Genomic DNA, 20,748 nt, shown 5'->3' with positions numbered 1-20,748 from the left:
TTAGTGTAGAATTCTTAAAGGTTTGCAGTGAAGTCCTGTAAACAGTGGAAGTGAGTCATACGCAACTCTTAAACTCACACTTGAGGAAGTGAGTAGGTGATCTTGATTGTGTACACTTAGAATGTAAGTCAGATGGTGTGTAATGAAGTTATATTTCTTCATGGCTTCTGTTTTGTGTAGCAGCTAAGAGTTAACTTAAACTGAGAACAGTGGAGTGAACTGCAATGATCCTGTCTGTTGTTACCATGAAAAGAAAGATCTGTTAACATACGTTGAAGTTGATTGGGATACCTTAATCAAAATACCATCAAATAGTATTTAGGAAAAGTACTTACATGTATCAAAGGACTTACACAGGGCAAATGTCAAATCCTAGGGCCAACTTAAAGCAAACACTACATATTTTTCAGTATTTATGCTTAACAAGATGCTTTAATTAGCATGACATATAATATAGAAGTATAAGATTCTCTAGAAAATGAGAAGGTTCTGAATTAAAAAAGGAACATAGCAGCAAAATGTATCAGAAAATATCCTAGGCAGAAACTTCCATTATTTTTAGACATGCCTTTAGATTGACCCTATTGAGATATTTGGAAGAAGAGTTGGTGAATCGCAGCTCTACCTATATGTATTGTGGCAGCAGCCAGAGATTTTAACCAAGATCCTTGCCCCTTTATGCTAATAACTGTAGTAAAATACAGTGCCTTCTCTGAAGATTTTAGTTCAATTGGGTAAGCCAGACAAAAGATGGGAAGAGCACAAAGAAGCAGAACTGAAGTGACTTCCTTAAGGTCACACCGTAGCTCAGTGGCCAAGCTACAAAAAACCCACATCTTTTTGGTTTCTGTTCCCATGACTAATCCTCCAGATTGTGCTGCAGACTGGCATTAATATGAATTTCCAAATAATAATAAGGTTTTAAAATGTATTTTGAAGGTACGCAAGCTGCCAGCTTGGCTTGATCGCATCCTAATGCTTTTCTGCAGACGGAAAATATATTGCAATTTAATGCTTAGTGCATTTAATAGTATTATATCTTTGTCCAGAAATGTCAAAAGTAAACAGAAATTGCTTTCTTAGTGTGGATAGTTGCTTGTTAGATTTATCTGTAGGGAGTATTTTCAAAATTGACAAATTGTCCAGAATAAGTTGGAAATCAATCCACTCTGTATTGGCTTCCAGAATCCATTTGTTTGGAGGAGTGAAAAAAGAAAAAGCCTACCCACTTCTCTTTGTTGTACAGTGATTTGTGTAGCATTAAGACTCCAGCCCTGAACAGTACAGCACAACAGTAGTTACAATGTTGTTCCTGAGATGTGATATGTAAGGCAGGGTTCGCTTTATGTATGGGATGACTCAGGAATGAATATTCAAAATACAACTTCTGCAGATAAAATTTGAACAGAATTAGGAGAAAAAACAGTGACTAAAACCAGTCTTGTAGAAATAGACTTCTCGTCTTTGTTTATATTTTTTAGCAGAGGTTTAATAGAAATACCTCTCAGGTTTGTAATCACAAGTAAAGAACAATATAGTTCAATATGTAAAACTATTACACTGCCAGATACACTCAGATTAGGTAACTAGTGCTGTCGTTTTCTGTAGATTGACTTTTCTGTCTGGCAAAAAAAAAAAAAGATAAAAAAAGATAAAATGGGTTTCTAGTGTACAGACTGCTTGATGTTAGCGGTCGGGGGTTGCTGTTGCTATAGTCAAATTAGATTGTAACAGTTGTTAGTTATCCTTTGTAGAGGGAACACAGGGGTGCTGGTAAGAAATCTCCTGCGTTGCTCTGTCCTGGTGTTAACTGTTGTGTTGGTAAGCTGTCTGGGTCCTGTGCTGACCAGCGCTGTGCCAGAAGAGCTGTGAGCTGTGTGCAGCTTACGTGTCAGTGGGAAGGGAAATAGCACAGACTATTCACTGGAGAATATTGATCACTGGGGGAAGTTCATGAAAAACAAAATCTGTGTTTTAGTACAGTGGTATCTCTTTTGCAGCGCGGTGCGGGCACGGTATGTTAGCATTTGTTACTGAGCAGCTGTAGCAGGATTGCTAGTGATTTAATAGAGGTAGGATGACAGGGTAGTCCCGCATGTTAGAGGCAGAGTAGAGAGGACTGCCTTTGAGAGACAGTCAGTGGTGACCAATTCATTTCAGTTATTAAGACAATGAGCTTCACCAAAACTACAATTCCTGTGATAAACAAACACCTAATCAGGGTAGATAGCATATCCTTGCCTTTTCTCTCATAAACTGCGAATGAGGAGTGTGGGGAAGGGTTTTGTATATTTGTCTTTTCTTATCGTATAGCTGCTGGTAGTTCACAGCACTGTCAAAGCATCATCTGTCAGAAAAAGAGGTTTCACATTAGGAAAAAAAACATTTATAAAGCAGGGCATATTGTTTGTGTTTTTCTGACTTGTGGATTACTGTAATATGGTTTTGGTTTTGTGGGTTTTCTAACCAATTTCATTTACTAAAGGAAAATGCATGAGGTTGGTTTATCCCATTATGTCTCTGTTAGAAAGGTTGAGGGAGGGAAAGGGGCAATGGGTGGTGGTAGTAAAGCAGTAATTGTAAGATAGTGCAAAAGCTGTTACAAATTCAATTTGCGGAAGAGCATTCACCTCCTCTGCCTTGGGAATATTCATAAAGTACTGCTCAGAGCGGCAGACCTTTGACAGATTTCAAACTAACATGATGTGTGCAAGTTTGGTGAATGCAGTGTAAACAGCGGGAGGTTTTATACATGTGGAGAAGAGTGGAATTACTCGGATGTTTAGAGGGGGTGGAAGAGATTACTTCAAAAGTATGTGCTGGTTTTTAATTCAAGTGATGCAGGGGACTGTATGTTAAAGCTGCTGGTGGAAAAAAAGTAAATGCATAGGTCGATACCATTCTCAAGCTTAACCATGTCTTTCATGTTTTTTAATCCTGAAACTTGCAGTCATTCCACTGTCCTTCTCCCAAAAAGATGTCATTCAAAAAAATGGATCCGAGCTGCACAATAGGATTTTACTGTAGAACTGTGCAGGACTTTGAGAAGGCTTCTGAAGAAATAACAAAGGTAGGTGTCGACGTTACCAAATCGATTCCTCAGCCAGAACGGCGTGCGCGTGCCGCGTATGGATAAGGGGAGAGAATCAGCTTCGCTCTTCTAAATAGACGTCGTTCTTTTCTTGATATTTATCGCTGCTTTTCTAATCATGAGAAATCTAGGCTGGTTTTCATCTCATCCGATTTTACCTGTACGTAAAACCTGGGGAGAGCCGGGGTCGCGCCGCCGGAGCCGGTCTCCGGCGGAGCCGGTCTCGGGCGGCGGCGGCCGGTGGCACCGCGGCGGGGCGGCCCCGCCAGGTGGCGCTCTTGAAATGGGAATCGCCCGGCCGCCGGCCCCGGCCCCGGCCCCGGGGGGATCCTGCGGCGGCGATCGATCCCGCGGAAGTGTTTGATCGAGCCGAAATTGTGGATTAGTTCTCGTTAGCGTAAGCGCGCTTTCTGATGGCGTTTGAATGTAAAGCAGCCTGGTTAGGATTTGGTAACAACGTTTTGAAGCCTACGGAGCGGGTATCGCCCGGCAAATCTGCCCGGTCTTGTCCTTCCCCTTGAAAAACGCTGGTATGGGTTCATTTAGGTCCAAATGTAATTGACGGGTTTTTTCCCTTGATTATTACAGTATGTGAGTGAATGAAATACAGCATTATTTATATGTTGTATTAGCTATGGTAGCAAACAACTGTGTTCTGTGATTTTAAAAAAAAAGTCTGTGAAAGGATGCAGCGGCAGCAGAAGATGGTCACAATATTAATATTCTAACCACGGTAGTTATCACAACAGCGCAAAGAATTAATGTTCGTACAGCATTTTGAATGTCCTGTTAAGTGGTATTAGTATTACAGCCAAAAAAAGCATTTTTAAACTTAATACTGTATATAATCTTTAATAGATATTGATTGATGCTGAAATTGTTTCTTTGATTCTTACACAGACAGGTAGAAAACAGATTTAAAGAAGTAGAAGTTCCTAAGCAACAGATATATGGAAAGTTTAAATAGTGAAGTTTCTATTCTTCCATGCTTTCTTGTTCTATCAGGTATAAGAAAGAATGCAATAATGTGGTAAAAAAAAAAAAAAAACAACTTCTTAGAAAATCAGTTGCATTGGAAGTTCTCTTTCTGTTTTTCCCTTCTTTCTTTTCTTTCAAGTTTGGGATTAAGTACATTTCTTTTTCTGAACATATGTTGTGAAAATACTCATGGCTGATCTGAGTCTTAGAGCTATTATGCTGGTATTTTAGATAGAAGTTCTTTAATATTAGTGACGTTATTTTATATAAATGTATTTCAGGCACAGTACGTTTGAAAATAGAGGAAAGTTTGGATACAAATACAACATGAGAAACATTCTATGATATTTCAATCCTTCCTTCACATCCTTTGTTTTTTCCTGCTCTTCCGTTGTTTTTCCCTTTGTTTGCAATTTGAGTGCCATAACTCTTGAACTATAAAGCACAGTATACTCCCAGTGCGCCCTATGTAGGCTAGACTAAAAAGTTCAGGTTCTTGCTGCATTTGTGGGCAATAAGAGGTGGGAGAAAAGATTTAGCTTTTATTACTTGAGGATAAACCTTATGAGCTGTATATTCAGCGACAGAGAAATTAGGGCATTGAAGTCAAGGGCCCAAATGGAGTGACTGGTGAAACTCCATCCAAGTCACATTCAAGCTACCCTTTGTTTCTGTACTTGCTCGTTAGGCAGCTGTTGTTAAGTAGTTTAACAATACCTGGAATTAAATAGCTGATAGATTAAGGAGACCTAGAAACACATCCAGATGTAAGAAGGATGGATTTACTGACTGGCTGTAGTCTTACTTCTGTCTTGCACTTCCAGCACAAATACCGAGCAGGCACAGCAGTTTCTGTCTGACTTCTCAACACCATGCAGCAGAAGCAAGAGGTCAGCAAGAAGCTCTGGCCTCTGCACGGCACCTGGGATGGCTCTGCCTTTTCCCAGCCGCAGCCTCTGCTGCTACTCTACATTGTTATTTAACTGGTACCAAGCTTGTCTTTCTGCTAATGCAGTGAATTGTTTCCCTATCAAAACTCATGACGTCAAATAAGTAATCCACTTGGGCCACAACTGCATTTGCCTGTTTGTAGCCCAGGTTCTTAGCAGAAATGAAAAGTTCTCTGAAGAACTGGACTGATTGAGTGTTGAATTTGGATGCAGTTCAGCACAAAGAATTAATAATCGCAGTGACAACAGTGGCAGTTTGAGTCTAACACTGAAATATTAAAAAATTCTGATGTTTACCAATAAACTCTGTAGAAATCATCACAGTGGTATCTAAAGAACTTGCAAGTTCTTTGGAGTTCCAACTTATCTGTGATCACTGAGTGAGATGTAGCTTGATAATAATTGTAGTAATCTTAACCAAGTTCCACTGGACTCTTGTTTAGGCGTTTGCCTGTCTGTCCAGTTTATGTTCTATAGTTAGTATTTCATCACCTCCCTTAGTACACAGAGAGAGGTATTACATGTACCTGTACAGGAGGAAGTTTCAGGGAGAGTTGAACACAGACAACGGCAGTGGAACTGCAGGTGTATTTCTGACCTGATTTGGAGGGACCATCTTTAAAGGTGTGATGGTTGTTCGGTCACCATGCATTCCCTGAGATGCAGTATTCGGATGAGTGTTCTGTTGCAAACTTGCAGTTAGGAGCTGGCCGAAGTCCACCTGTCCGCTTTGCAGACCAGCAAACAGCCTTCACGTGGCTATCAATTTCTGTTGCTACTAAGCCAGCTTGTATTCAACCCTTAGAGATGAAAGGGTTTGCATCCAGTTGTCTAGTCTTCTCGAGAAACAAAGCATTTGTACATCTTACAAATGTTTTTTCTTTCTAATGCTCATTTGTTACTCTTCTTTTGCTTATTACTGTGTGCGTATCTCTCCCATAGCTCCTTGCTCTTTTACAATAGCCAAATGCAATTAAAATAGACAAGAATATTTCAGACTACAGTAAAAATCAAGGATTTTACTGAGTGTAATTTTTTTTTAAAAAAAAACACCCCCTTCAGCCCCTGACTGTCTTTTTTTAAATAGTCCTTACTGCTTAAAGACCTATTTAGGTTTTTTTACTGTTTTATATTAATTGTTCTCATGAAGTTATGTTCAGTGATTTTAGTTCCACACAGTGTATACCTCTAAGCTAATGTAATTCTGCATGTCACTGTACCACTGTGCTGTTTTTTCAAAGAAATGAAGAAATTAAAATAATAATTAAAAAAAAAAAAATCAGTGAACAGTTAAGTGTCCAAAACAGGCTGAAATGTCTCTCAGTATTTGGCAGATTTTTATCTGCTATTAAAGGTATTTTGCTGATCTGTTGTAGTATTTATCATTCCCCACCACCCGCTTTCTACATGCTCAGTTTTCGTATTTATAAATGTAGATTTTTGGCACCCTAGTTACCACAGCTTGTTACTGTTGTCAGTCTGTTTTTAGCCATGTGCTCTTGATTGGCTTATTTACATAGGTGTATGTGTTTAAACTTTTATTAAAAAACATTGATTATTGTACATGCTGATTCTACAATAAAAATATCTCCCTGAGATGCTTAGTTGCTGCAGAGTTCATTCCTGTGCTTGAGGAGAGTGTTATGGCCGTTAACTATTTTGTAGAGTTTTTTATCTTCCTACAAGAGCTCCAGCTGCACTGAAACAAACAGCACGTAGAGGTGGTCTATATAGAAGAAGATGCAGGGTTAGGCATAAAATTAGCAGCTACCTGAAGAACAAATGGAAGTAAATGTTTGTTTAACGTGAAGAGGGGATGTTTAGCTCGTGCAATGCTTTTCTTTTAATATGATGATAATAAAAAATGGGTTTTTTTACTTTGCAGTCATCATCAGATAAATATCACTACTTACTATATTTCTTCATTTCCAATTAACGTTTTATCTGGTATGTGTTTTACATTGTAGATGCTGAAATCTTCATCTAAGGAAAAATATCCCTTGTTTACTTTTGTAAAGGGTCATTCTAGAGACTATGACTTTGCTTCCAGTCCACTCCGGGAAGAAAATGACCTTTTCTCTGAGGATGAAAAGAAAAGATTAAAAAGATTTAGTACAGAGGAGTTTGTCTTGCTTTAAGGACATTTTGCACAAGATTATTGGCAGCTGTCCAGGAGAACACTTGCCTTTTAAAAAATAAAAAAATGTATGTGTCCTCCTCCCCCAAAAAGGCAAGCTTGTGCTGAAATTGGTCTATTTTCATAAAGATGATAATGTTTTATATGTTAATAGTCTTTAAAATGTCATTTATAAATGTACTTACTAATTATTTTTGTTCACTGCTAGTTGGATGAGTTTAATGTCCCGTTGTGCTAGTGAAGACAGAAGGCATTGTTTAGAGCCAGGTGTGCTGAAATGTGCCTATGTCCTGGTCTTGCCCTCTTAAAAAGCTTGGCCAGTCCCTAAAGCCTAACTTGTGACCCTGATGTCACGTCAGTCCAGGACAAACCCTGGGCAGAGGCTGCCAGATACGTGTGGGTTTTATGTCGTGGACGCATATCCATAGGTTTTGAGACCACGTTATTTCTGTTTGTAAGTAAAATTTGCGTTCTGTATTCATGTGGTAAGGGTAGAACTCTAATCTGTCTTGCTACGTAAGCCCAAATAATAGTTAAGGCTGTAATCGTGACACACATCCTGAGCAGCACTGTGTAAGAAAGGTAAGTTTGATATATCAGTAGTAATTGTCAGTTGCAATACTGATATAATTATATAGGCCGAATTGTGAGTTAAGATACTATTTAGCAGTATGATTTTATAATGGTTTCTCATTAAGCTTGCTTTGGAGCCTTAATATGAGGAGCGAAGATAAAGTATTACCTTTCCCCACAATTTTTAAAGGTTATACTATTAATATTAACTGCAACCAATCAAAGCAGCTAAAGACAATTATTAGAAGAGAGCGGTGTTTGTTTCCTGTTTCAACTACTATAATGTTGAGGCTTCTCTCTTATTAGTGCAGCTTTTAAATCAAAGCAAATGGGGGAGTGAATGTCAAAAATTCGGGGCTGTGATTTTTTTTTTTTTTTGGATACATGTTATTGCTGTACAAATGATTACTTGATGGTGTGTGTTCTCAGATTGCAAACAAATGTACATAAATAGGTTCATGTTTTAACAAAGTAAATGCAATATTTAAAATACGTATTAACACTGCTTGGAAAATAAAAAAGGTGTGAAAACATTAAATGCATGTGCCTTTTATATTAATATTAGATCCTCTAAGAGTGAATATAATCCTGCATCTAAAACAATATTGCAAGGTGTGAATACTCTGTTTATTTGCAATAAAGGCAAATTTTATTGTTGTGTTGTAAACCAAATGTTAACCTATTCTAAGTGCCGTTCAGGCACAGAAGGCACAAATGTTGCCGATCCAAATAATAAGCATCATGTGTATTCATTAAAGCACCTTTTTTCCTTTTATGAGAAAGAAGTGACTAATAGATAGATTTCAGGCAGAACTAGATCAAGTATGTGTATGTGTCGGGGCTGGAGTGTGCATTTGCATGTGTTAATTGAGTTAATAATCCAAAAAAGCCGAAGCGAGATTGCGTTCACTTGCTTTCAGGAAAAAAAAACCCCACACATCATTTGTCTAAATTAGTAACCTCTGCACTGTTGAATCCTACTAATAATTGGCATAATATTACTTTTAGATGCTGCATGTATGTGAGGATGTTTGGCTTGATCTTACTTAATATTTTCCATTAATAGCCCAGAAGAGGGAGTAAACAACATATTTATGGAATTTAGACGTCAAAATGAGGAGAATTGTGAATGTCAGTGAGAGCTAGAAAATAGAAGATTCCTGTTTATTGAAGCACAAGGTAATGTAGGCACAGCAAAAATAATGCAAAACCGTTGAGGTGTTCCTTTGGGTAACAGTGGACAGGAAATTAGACATGAAGTTGTACTTTGCTTTCACATTTAAAAAAAACAAATGCAGTCCTATGCTGCATCGTTAAAAGCTTCTGTCGCAGAGCGGGGGGATATAATCGGTATAATCTGGTTTCACTGACGCTCTCCTTTCTGCTTACCTTTCCACGAGGAAGGCATTAAAGTGCACAGAAGAACAGGAAAAACGATCAGGAGCCTGCAGGGATGGATTTAAGGAAGATTAACTTGTAGCTAAGTGGCTTTGTTACTCTGTAGCTGAAGCGTGAGGTTAGGGAAAGGGGGAAGCGCTACAGTTTACAGATCGGTAGTGTATGTGCACTGGTGAGAGGGAGAGGAGTTGCAGGGAATGGTAAAAGGACAGACATCTTTGGGAAAGGGGAAGGTGCTCAAGGAAAAGCTTCCTGCAGGGCAATACGAGGCTGTGTAATATTCTCACCCAGAAGTGTTGAAAGTCTTACTGTCTAAGGCTGTTACAAACCAGACTGGCCCAAAGGCGAACAAATGCACGGTAAAGAACAATCTGTATTCAGCAGATTAGTGGAATCAATAACGTCTTTTCCATTTACAGCTTCTGTTGTTGTAGTAATAATAATAAAGTGTAATAAGCTTCAGAGGCTTTCATGCACAGGAGTCTGCAGTATTTGTAATGAAGTTGAAAGTGGTGCTGAGCTATGTGAAACTAACGAAAATACACAGCTGTACAGTGGACTTTTTTCCCAATCGTGGTATTTTTATCTTTTTAAATGAAAGTTACTGTACAACATTGATATATGTCTCAAGTCATATAGGCAAAGACCCACGTCTCTTTTGAAGAACTTTATCCATCCTGCCCCGCTGCAGACTTCAGCCTTCATAACATTACTGGGATCAAGCCTGGCCATCGGGAAGATGTCAAAGGAACGACTCTTCCCATACCACTCACCGAGTGCACTTAAGTTGTGAAACAGGCAAGGTGAAAACAGAGATGTTTCTGGACACGCAGATGATGAAAACGGTAATGACGCTACTTGGTGACTGCATTTTGTCATCAGACTAAACCAAAACTGCTCAGGCCTTATAATTCTGCGAGTTTTTCATGTCCAGGCCTTTGTACCTCTTGGTCTGCTGCACAGACATATATCATGGGCCACTCTGTCCCACTGCAGTACAGGCAGCTTTATCTGAGAGAAAAGCTAATGAATTTTCCTTTTTCCTGAACTCCGCTGGCTGAAGTTCAGGTGCTTTAGAAAATTGCGTGTGCACGTACCCACCTAGGCTAGCTGTGTCTCCAGAAATGAGCTGCTATTCAAAAGACCTTCGGTTTGGTATTCTTGTAACAGAAGTGGTCAAATGGAAATATAAGAGCTATAGTACGTAAGTGTTGAAAAGAAAAATGTAGTTCTGCCATCCCAACAGCAAACTTCTCTGGGAGGGCGAAGTAGTTCCATTTGTCTCAGTCTTTTTGCAACTTGTCGATAAAGAAATGTAATGGCTGAAACACCTTTGCTGAGTTTATTTAAATAGTAGATATTTTTTTTCCCTTTTTGACTAAGGGCAAGGAAGACTTCAGTGCTAGGACAGCAGCTGGTTTTTGGTCTTTTAATCTGCTAGCAAATCCTTTAGTTTACCAACGTGGTGTTTTATTTGAAGCCTGCTACAAATAGTTGTTAAAAACGAATGGCTATTTTCAGATTTTTTTTCATGTTTCCCGTACAAGGCTTAAGCATAGACAAACCCACACGTTGCCCTGGTGCACTTGTGTACAGTGGTGACACAAGTTAAATTACCAAGTTACTAGGGATTAATGTTTTTCGGTAACTACAGGGGACTTTAATTGGAAACTATGTTAATCGCATAGTAATTCTCTTTACCTTGTCTGCATTATCTCCTGAAAACCGTGCAATTAATTTGTGTCATCACTGTTGCTGCTGCTGCCTTCAAACACAAACCAAATGAGCATTAGTTACTCACACACCCAGCAGTGGCCTATTTTCTTAAAGGACTTCCACAAATCACTGGCTGATTACTCGCTTGCCTGATGGAACCAGACTGCACATACCACAGAAGGTGGCGAATAGTAGCTCTTTTCAATGTCCGAGCTTTTAATTGCCTAATAACCTTTTCTTTTTTTCTTTTCTGCCATTTCCTTTTTCATTAGAAGGAACATTTCTTTGTGTGTTTATAATATCTAATACTAGCTTGACACAACCTCAGGACTCTAAATGATTAGCTGGGACTCTGCCTTCCCCTTCTAGCTAAGATATTGCCCTCATTTTTCAAACTAATATGAGACCTCAGGGTCCTCTTTGACTTGCCCCTACCTGACCAGTGACCAAAATCCCATCACGCTCAGAACTGATGGCAACGGTGTTGGTGTTTGTCCCTCCCCATGCAGCGCTGTAGCCGGGACTGGGAGCTGGGGTAGCCCATGCGGTGCAAGGTAGAGGACCTCTCCGCGGGACCTGACTGTGTGGTTCCCCCATGGGAAAAACCCACCAGGCACCACATCCCTTTCCTGTTGGCTCTGTGGCCACTGGCATCTCAAGCCAAACTCACAACCTTTAAAAATGCCTTTGGCCAGCACCCACCTTCCCTGCAGGCAATCATGAAAGGCAGCGGCTGATTTCTGACAACTTCCCAACCCGAAGTCTCAGACCGGGCTGGAGACTGGTGGAGAAAGCCAGTGTGCTGGTTTAACTCCATGGGGAACAAGCCAGCAGACCCTCAGGGATGGCTCTCGGGAAAGATGAGGCTGGAAGGCTGGTTTTGCCCCATAATGACTCATGAAACGGCAATTTCTAAAGTGGCTGTTTAGGAGAGGGAGTTATTTACTAATGTTAGTAGAGACAACTGACCTCAGAGAGAAACGTTTTTCCCACAGTATTGATGAGACGGCCCTAAACGACAAGAACATGAGTAGGTAACTGTAAGAACTACGTAAAGGCAGCTGCTTTATTTCCTTACAGGTGCAGTGGCAACTGGTGTTGAGGTGATGCCACGCATCCCCTCGCCTGATTTTCAAAGCCAACACTGGCTTCATGTTCTGAACAAAACTTGCTCTTCCCTGGTTCCTGTACAAGGCAAGATCATGTGAGTCTGGATCTGTTCGTGGTGAGTTGACTGGCTCCTCCCAGAGGAGTCTACACGACCTTGCACTTTTAAAATGATGCAGTAAATACACCTGATGATTGACATTTAGCATGGTGACATGCTCCTTAGTTAAAGCAGTAACAGCAAACAAGTGGTTGCTCTATGTGCGTTAACTGGCACTTAAACATCAGGTTCATTTATCTGCAATCGGTATGAAAATGGAGTCGGAAAACAAGGAGTGTGGATGTGAAAGAAGGAGTCCCTCTCCTCCCCTGAGTGCTGCCTGGCTATGCAGTGGCCGCAGGCAGAGTCTGCCACTGCCTGGCTGTGCTAGAGAGGCAATAACAGACCCTGGTCTGGGTTTTTGTCCTTGTCCTTGGCTTACAAATTTTTTAGTGTAAGGAAAGTCTTTTGTGGTTTTTTTTTTCTTCAACTTACCTCTCCAAATCCAGAAGCATTGGTAATGAGAAGCAGGCACGGAGTTCAGTTATGCACAATGCAGCCAGAAGGACACAACAGGGTATTTGGGGAGGCAGGGAAGGGATCTCCTGTTTGACATTAATTACAGTAAGAAAATGGACTCACTCTGGAGACCTGATTTATTTCCAGAGTTATTGACAATCTCTTAACTGGAATGATGGAATCAAAAGCAACCGTCAGTGAGTTATGAAAGGTCAATAATGCCACAAATGAATACAAACAGCATATGTGAAATCCAGCCCGCCCCATGTTCTGTTTATGCAACAATTTCATCCAAGGTGATATGGCTTTTTGGGGAGGCACCAGCTCTTCTTGCGCTACCAGGAGCCTCCAAGGGGGCAGAATATGCCAGATTACTTTCTGGTCCTTTACCAGCCTGCAGTTGATTACTATGGGAGTATGGCTGCATTTCTTCTTCCCAGTGCGTGGAGTGCATTTCCCTAGCCCCGCATGGAAGGCTGTGGAGCAGAGTCAGCTATAACACACAGCAGTATTTCAGTCTAACACTCCTTGAGCCTCTGTTGGACTATAGCTGCTTTCTGGCAGCACAAAGGTGATATAGCCTCCCACCGTCTTGGTTAGGCCATGCTGACGTTATGGAAAGGGGTCTTAAAATGACGGTAACTTGTTTGCACTGCCAAAAAGATGTAAAGAGGCGTTCGAGGGAGTCAGGATTGAGCCCTGTGTAATCATCGTTTGACCCTGTGATTGGGTACCTTCATGAGATGGCTTCTGTTGCCTAATTGGATGAACTGAGCTTTATAAACAGTTCCCTTCCCTGTTTGTAAGCAGTTCACGGGCAGCTGTAATTGTTTGAATCCACAGTGTGAATAGTAAAAAGAGCTTTACTTAATGACTGCAGAAGCCCTTCTCGTGTGAGAGCTCTCTGGTATTTATTCACACCAGAATTCACGACGCTTTTGTTTTCTGTGAACGCTCCTGCAAATAAAAACTTGCTCACTCTAATGTTTATGAATAAATGTGGTCGTAAATGCCATCAAAGCAAATCAGCAGGGTTTTATTTATGCAAGAAGATGTGCAAATAAATGTTTGCTGTTTTCGCCTAGCTCTAGTAGGTGTGTAGGCATGTGTTAAAACCAAGGCTTTGTAGGCTCTCTGCTCAGCATTCACATGTTATTCTTATTTTCCATCTCCTCCTTTCCTACACTCTGATCCTGCCAGTGAATCCCTGTGCCCCAGGGGAACATTATTAAAGTCAATGGTTTAGGTATTTATCCACATCCAGCAGTTTGCTGAATCAGTGAATAAGGTCATGCAGGGTAGTAGGATCACTTGTAGGATGCCCAGGATTGGGGCCCTGTACTTAGATGGACAAGAGGCAAGGGGGATTGTAATTGCAGCCTTGTGCTGTTTTCTGCTTGGCACACAGCAAGAACTCACAACTGCTTTATTGGCATGTGCTGACTCATGAAGCAAGGTGGCGTGGATTTTGTCTTACACAGAAGTAGTGTGGGAGGTTATTGCCATCCTGTCTCAATCAGTGCCCTAATTAAATATAGGAGAGGATTTTCTTTTTAAAATGCAAATGTCAAGCCTTGTTAAAGAAAATCAAAATGCACTGAAATTAATGTGGTAGGAACTGTGGAGGTGCTTAGGCTAGAGTATCTATATTTATTAGAAAAGGAACTAAAAAGGGAAGTATTTTCTGATCAGAGTTCAATCCTTAAACTGAGCCATTTGCAAGTTACTTACAGAATATAAGGACGGTATGCAAGTTTACAAATTTCCCTTCAAAATCTGCAGTTAGGGACTGGTTCCAGGGGTGGATTCTATGTCCCAGCCTCTAAAAACTATGAAGGAATATAATCTGACACTCACCTCTTTCCGGGATTTATCTGTAAATTCCTCTTCTCTTATCAGGATCATTCAGGATTTTATGCTGGCCACACTTTCAGGGGGTTGGGCTTGAAGACTCAGATCGTTCCCTTCCATTCCCTTGTTCCCCTGAGTTCAGCAGAGCACAATAGTACAGAATTTTAAAAATGTACATTCAGCAATATGATCATCCCCATTTACAAATAACCCTTTATAAAGGCATCTGACTACTTCAACCCACCGAGAGCCATAATCAGAAGTATAAATAAGAACTTGCAACAGTCAAAACTAAAGTCCTAGATATGAATGCATTAGGATGAGGAGTTCAAACAGAAAACTGTAGTTTTTCAAAGGCTTATAGAGAAGAGCTTCAGCTGATCACAGAGAGATGCTTCAGCTCTGAACCGTGATTTCAACCTGACCAAGGTCAAAACTTCAGTTCAGACGTGTTTGTGCCTCCCCTGGAGCAGGTGAGAAGACATGCCGTTTTATGGCAGTGTGGAAACACAAAATACAGTATTTGTTAAATACAACAAGCTCACATCTTTGCAAATATATGAAGTTCTTTGGCCTTCACAGTTCAACCAGTGGTTTGTTGTTTTCATGCTAATACAAATTCTTGTATTAATAGGAGCATGGCCTTGGGTTTCTCCATCCGTATGGGAAAAAGTTACTTGTCTGATGGTAAACAAAGAACAGAAGAATTGATTCACTGTCTTCACTTTTAAAAAGATGGTATGAAGCAATAGTGAAGCAATTTTAATTGTGACTATGTAACACTTGCGATCAGTACGATCATTTGTGTTCTGTTTTTAGGAATTGGGGTACTACAGAGTACATACAGCATTAGAAATGCAAAACATGACCGCATGTTCTCAGGATTTTGTCAGTGTTACATGAAAGAGCACTTGTGCTGGGATGCTCAACTCTGAGGGTATTCTCTGTTCAGTGTGTATTTACAGAGATGTATGAATATTTGATTAATGAGTCATGGTCTCTGGAGAAATTTAATAACTGTACTGCTGTACAAAGCCAGCTCCTTAACTGTTAACACAGCTGCCAATAGTGTCACTGACACTGAAGCCCTTTCTGCATCTAATATATTCTGTGGAGTAAATTCCTTCGTTACAAGAGAATCCATGGGACACATTATTCAGTTATCTGTTTTGAACTGTTGCAGGCTCAATTTACAGACCCTGATTTGTAAAGATTTTTCCAATGGAAACAAGCAGTGACACATGAGCCATAAAGCAGCAGTTTCATGAGGCTATGTTGCTAGAAAAGTTAGTTGGAAGGTCAGTTCTAAAGAAGTGTTGCTTTAAAAATTCTTGCATGATTGTTAATAAAATAGGTGTTACTATTGTCCAAATTGCTATTTTCGTCAAATATTTTTATAATATACTGTAACAGCATATTCAATACGCAAGTGAAATAAAAACTGTCAAAGCTATTAGTTGTACATGTTCCTTATATTTGTATAATCTGTTTATAAAATGTAAAATGAACAATGGATGAAGATATTGATGTATAGCAGACTGATCTGGCAAGTTCTTACTGCCTTAAAAACTATTCAGTGGGACTACTCAAGTGAGGAAAGGTTGTTCAGGGGTATATGATTTGCAGGATGGGGCAGAAGTTTCCCCCCCCCCCATGATGCCAGACCAGAAGTGTTCTTCATTTTTGCTGAGCAGTTTCCCAAGAATAATTCACTGCTAATTTTCTTTTTCCTCCATTTTTATTCCTAATACCTGTGAAGAGATCAATTTTCACTTATGAAGTTAGGTGTATATTTTAGTGGTGTTACTCCAGTTCAAGTGCTTTAAATAATAGGGGAAAAAATGTCAAAAAAAGATAAATTCAGTGCAGAGGCTTTCACTAGAAGCTTTAACTGCAGGTTAGAATTATACATGCTATGCAGAATTTCCTGCAACACTTCTCCTTTGGGCCACAATGCATTACAGCAGACGTATAATGAAGCTGCTATAAAATCCGTGGTAATTAAGGGGGATTTGACAGTAATTGCAACAGTGAATCAACTTAATTATTACCTGCTTCAAAGAGAGCTAACCTGATGTTATAATCTAACCTTTCCTACTTCTAAAATGAGAGATTAAACAAGTATATGTAGCATTTAAGAATTAAATCTGTTGAGATAGAGTTATATTAATATACTTCTCATAGACATTTTATATATATGTGTGTGTATAGGTACAAAGCAGCTAAACGAACAGCACCATAAGCTGACAAGCTGCAGATACCCTGACTGTATGCATTCATGAAATAAACAGAACCTAGTCTGCATCTGAGGCAAGCCAGCTTCTCTGTTATTTGCTGAAAGTATGGGGACCTATAGAAAGACCATTGCTGTAAAACGCTATGACGCACACAAGCCTAGTTCCTTGAACAGCCTTGTAAAGGGGTTGTGATGAATGTATTGTCTTTCTGTGCTTAATTTTAAGCAAACTATTCTGAAATACATTTAAGGTAGGCTGTAAAGCTGCAGAAATGAGAAGTTGCTCGAGGACTTCACAGCCCTGCTGCATACCGCCCTGGTGCGGCTACCATCGTGATCCCTTAACAATTAATATGCAGTATTGGAGATTCCAGTGTTACACAGCATAGAAGAGATTCTCCTTTGTCCAAAACTGGTCTGCTGTTTTTCAATGGCATGTGACTTGCCCTTGAACGAAAAAGAAGCTTCTTACAATGTCTTCCAATTGCTTTCAAACTGGGACCTGGGCTAGAGAGCTCCATGGATTACAGAGCAGCAATGTCTAAACCTCCAGGTGCTTTCTTACCCTGCCTTCAGATAGTCATCATAAACACCAGGGAGAAAGTAGCCTAATGTAACGTTGGTCTAATCAATTCCAACACAATCAATCCAGCTCTTTCACCCACTGCATCAGGTATACTGAACCCCATGCCACTCACTCAGGGTCTATTGGCTGAGCCCGTTTGCCTAGCTTTTCAGATGTGTTACCTGAGAGCAGGGGGTTGTCAGAGGGTCGCTGATCCAAACTCTTCTCAAAACTCTTCCCCAGTGTTGTACCTGGCTGGTACATCAGCGCCATGTCTATAGCAGGTGCATGTCAGCAGTAGTATTCTGGAAGATAAGAGGTGCAATAATAAAGCACTAGCTCCGAAAAAAGAGAGAAGTGGGCATTATCATCGTCATCATCATGAAAACTTGCCACAGCAACTTTCACGTGAAGGTCATCTGCAAAACTGACAAAATTAGCTTCAACTCTGCTCTGAGGAGGGGTCTGACCGTCCAAGAGAGGCGCTGAGGGACTGACTCATGCATGCCCTTAAAATAAATTTGCCAATGTTTACTTCTTCTTGTTATGTTGTGAAACAATAAATTAGAAAGACTTCTTGTTTGTGTTTTCATGTTCTGGCCCATAATATGCTACTATTAATAACTGATTTTTATTACTATAGGCCTCAGTTTTCAGGGATTTATCAAGCTGACAATGTTGAATAGACAAATAGCTTAAAGATGTCACCTGCCACGGATATGTAATCTAGCTGTATGGCAAGAACAAAGTCTGAAATTGCATTTAGCCAAAAACATCCCGTCTTTCGGACACACACTCTCAGAAGGTTACAGCTGTTGAATCTGCCTTAAAGTAAACTTGAAAGTCTGCCAGGCTTTGAATAGTGTTGTACAGTAAAAATGGTAGAAAAAGCCAATTCAGCTTGGCAGTAATAAAAAAAAAAATCTCATTCTATTGTTGGCCTTGTGATTGTAAATTAAGAATAAACATCTAACTTGCAGGGGAAAGCAGGCTGTGATTTCTCCTTAAGTATAGACAACATGATCTCTCCATCAGTAATTACACTGGTAAACTGTGGAAGCCTCAAAGTATCTGGCAACTCATCCTGGGACATGTGCCCTAAGTGCATCACATCTGTATCTGGTACTGAGGCTTTTGTTTAAGATGCTCCTTCCTGAAGCCATAGAGAGATCCTTTTCTACATCTATTATTCAGTAAAGCATAAGAGACTTAAAGCTCAGCTTCTTTCATAGGATACACAAGCCAAACACTTCTGACCTGCCCTCATTCAGACGTTCATTTCTCTTATTCTTAGTGAGCTGGCCCTTTGCAAAGTCAGGAACAATATACTCCTGGGAGGAGAATGCCCATGAACTTGCTGCTTATGATCATTAACTGCCTTCAGCTGCCGTAGACAACTGGCATTTAAATATCCAGCTAAAGAATTGGACATTCCCTTCAGAGCAATCCCTGAACAAGGGGATCCTGCTGAGAACAGCCTGCTGTGGGGACCCACGAAGCTTTCTCCTGGGAACTGACACCAATGTTGCCCCAGTCTCTGTTAAGTGGCTGTGGAGAAAATCATGATCCCTCCTGCAGTGAAGTCCCACATTGAGACAAGACCGAGATACCCAAGAACTCTTGACAAACAGCTCCTCTCCAGACAGTTGCAACTTGAAGCTCTGCAACTCTCAGAACACTCACTCCCATTTGGTATGTGCCTAATGTGGGGGAGACTACAATAAATCCAGGACTGTGCATGCACCCGGTGTGGTGTGATGTGCTCACAGCCCAGTGCGCTGCATCCCCCTTCCTGGAAGCTGCTTGAGCGCAATGCAAGCCAAGCACATATTATGAGGTACCAGGGGCTGTCTTTCTGGTGGCTCTCTGCTCATATGTAAGTAGAGGAAATGGCAGACTTTAAGTGACAAATTTTCGCTGATGCCTTTTGCTATTTTTACAACGCATTTTAAAATAAATGAGAGATTAACACAGAAAAAAGTACTTAAGGTGCATGCTCAGTAACTATTTTTTCATAACGTTTTAATGGATTCAGGGTTGAGCTCCACTAAAATCTGGATTTATTAGAAACGCTCCATGCATTTCAATGGAGTTTTTCTCATGAATCTAGATATTTTACATTATTTCAATAGAGCTGACCCTCTGATTCATTAGAAATGCTCCAATATAACCAATGGAGCATTTCTAATGATTCTGGTTTTACAGCAAATCCAAGGGTCAGCTGTACTGAAAACAATAGTGCTAACCTCTAGGTTTATTAGAAAAATGCTTTGTGTCTCAATGGAGCATTTCTAATAAATCAGATAAATAGGGATCTCCCACAAAAATGCTCTACTGGTGAAACAGACAAATGGATTTGTTGTTATTGAGATCTTTTGAAAACAAAGATTGTTTTTGTTGTTCATTCGAGTGTAATCCCCTCCTATCTAGAGTTTAGGTCTACACCATTAAAGACTTAGTAAATATTCCTCATAATGCCATCAGGCTGAGAAAGAAGCACTGCTGTCTCAAACTGCCAAGCATTTTTCACTTCACTGAAGAAGACACTATGGCATGGCCGACTTGCATGATGTAGGAGTTGCAGTTGCCAGGTTGGGGTTCAGGGGTTTGGTGCTATGCTGCTGGCTGGGATGGGTCCTTTCACACTCTGCTCACTGCCTCTGCTTTTGCTACAGAAATGGGGAGAAAGGGTGAGTGTTAAAACAGCTGAGCAGTGGTTATCTCCATTGATCCACTATGCGTGCACATGAAATTTAACTGCAGCAGATGGTACTGAGATTTTTTTAGACCTTTAAGCTAGCTTTTTTTCCAAAGTTCTTCTAATTTCACCAGAAAAAATTATCATGAAATGCATGGGCCATCATGCCAGGCCACAAAAAGGCTAAAAAAGTAACTCGCACATACCATCTCGACAGGTCTCTTGCCACTCACCAGAGTGTCATGTCATGAAGAAGTTACAACTTCTGGGCCAAAGCTGTGGAGACCCATCACCGTCTCTCTTTGGATCATCCTCCACTGGAACCACTCTCTTCCTTATGTGTGTGCCTGCGTACAAGTGTTTGTACTTTCATATGCACAGGCTCTTTGGAGGGTGTTGGGAGTGTAGCCATGTCAGGAGAGCCTGTCTATCCACAGGTAGGCTGGGTGGCACATCGCAGGAGCTGCAGTGAGAGCCTGGCTGTGAGGCCTCCTCTGTAGCAGCGCTCCTTCTTGACAGGAGGAGATTCTGCAGTGTGGTGCTGACAGGAACAGGAATCGCAAGCATGCACTGATGAACTCATGTGTTGATCCAGTCCAGCAGGAGTAAATGCCTATACTGTGAAATGCAAAAAAGCCTTGGTAAGCTGAGACAAAGCTTTCTGTTTAAGAGGAAAGGCCAATGAGATAATTTCAATGACTCAAGATTTGGTTAGAATGTTCCATATTTATTGAGTATATTCTGTACTGTCCAGATATTTCCCTGTGGTTCAAATACCATACATAAACCACAGTTACTGTATTTGGATTCCCTGTTCTCTCTGTGTGAATTGCAAATCCTCGGCTAAAAGCCAGTTAGTCTCAGTTTGAACAGTATTCCAGTCCTCTTC

General features: G+C 40.4%; 1 protein-coding gene across 11 annotated transcripts in view; it reads left to right on the top strand.

Annotated features, from left to right (window-relative positions):
• Window positions 1-18,427, top strand: part of ATG4C (autophagy related 4C cysteine peptidase) — a 37,685-nt gene extending 19,258 nt beyond the window's left edge. For 3 of the 11 annotated variants that reach the window (XM_087733712.1, XM_087733713.1, XM_087733714.1), the window contains exons 10-11: window positions 2,951-3,070; window positions 6,987-9,719. In XM_087733712.1, the coding sequence (XP_087589838.1) occupies window positions 2,951-3,070; window positions 6,987-7,157 (291 nt within the window). In that variant the 3' untranslated portion in view covers window positions 7,158-9,719. The other 8 variants (XR_015699093.1, XR_015699095.1, XR_015699092.1 and 5 more) reach the window with 8 other exon arrangements.
• The last annotated feature ends 2,321 nt before the right edge of the window (window positions 18,428-20,748 follow it).

This window comes from Nipponia nippon, unplaced genomic scaffold, assembly GCF_047370975.1.
Source record: "Nipponia nippon isolate SJK-2023a ecotype South Korea unplaced genomic scaffold, ASM4737097v1 scaffold_5, whole genome shotgun sequence".
In the NCBI taxonomy this organism is placed as follows: domain Eukaryota; kingdom Metazoa; phylum Chordata; class Aves; order Pelecaniformes; family Threskiornithidae; genus Nipponia; species Nipponia nippon.
The sequence above is the reverse complement of the archived record's forward strand: the minus strand, read 5'-3'. Positions and strand labels throughout refer to the sequence as shown.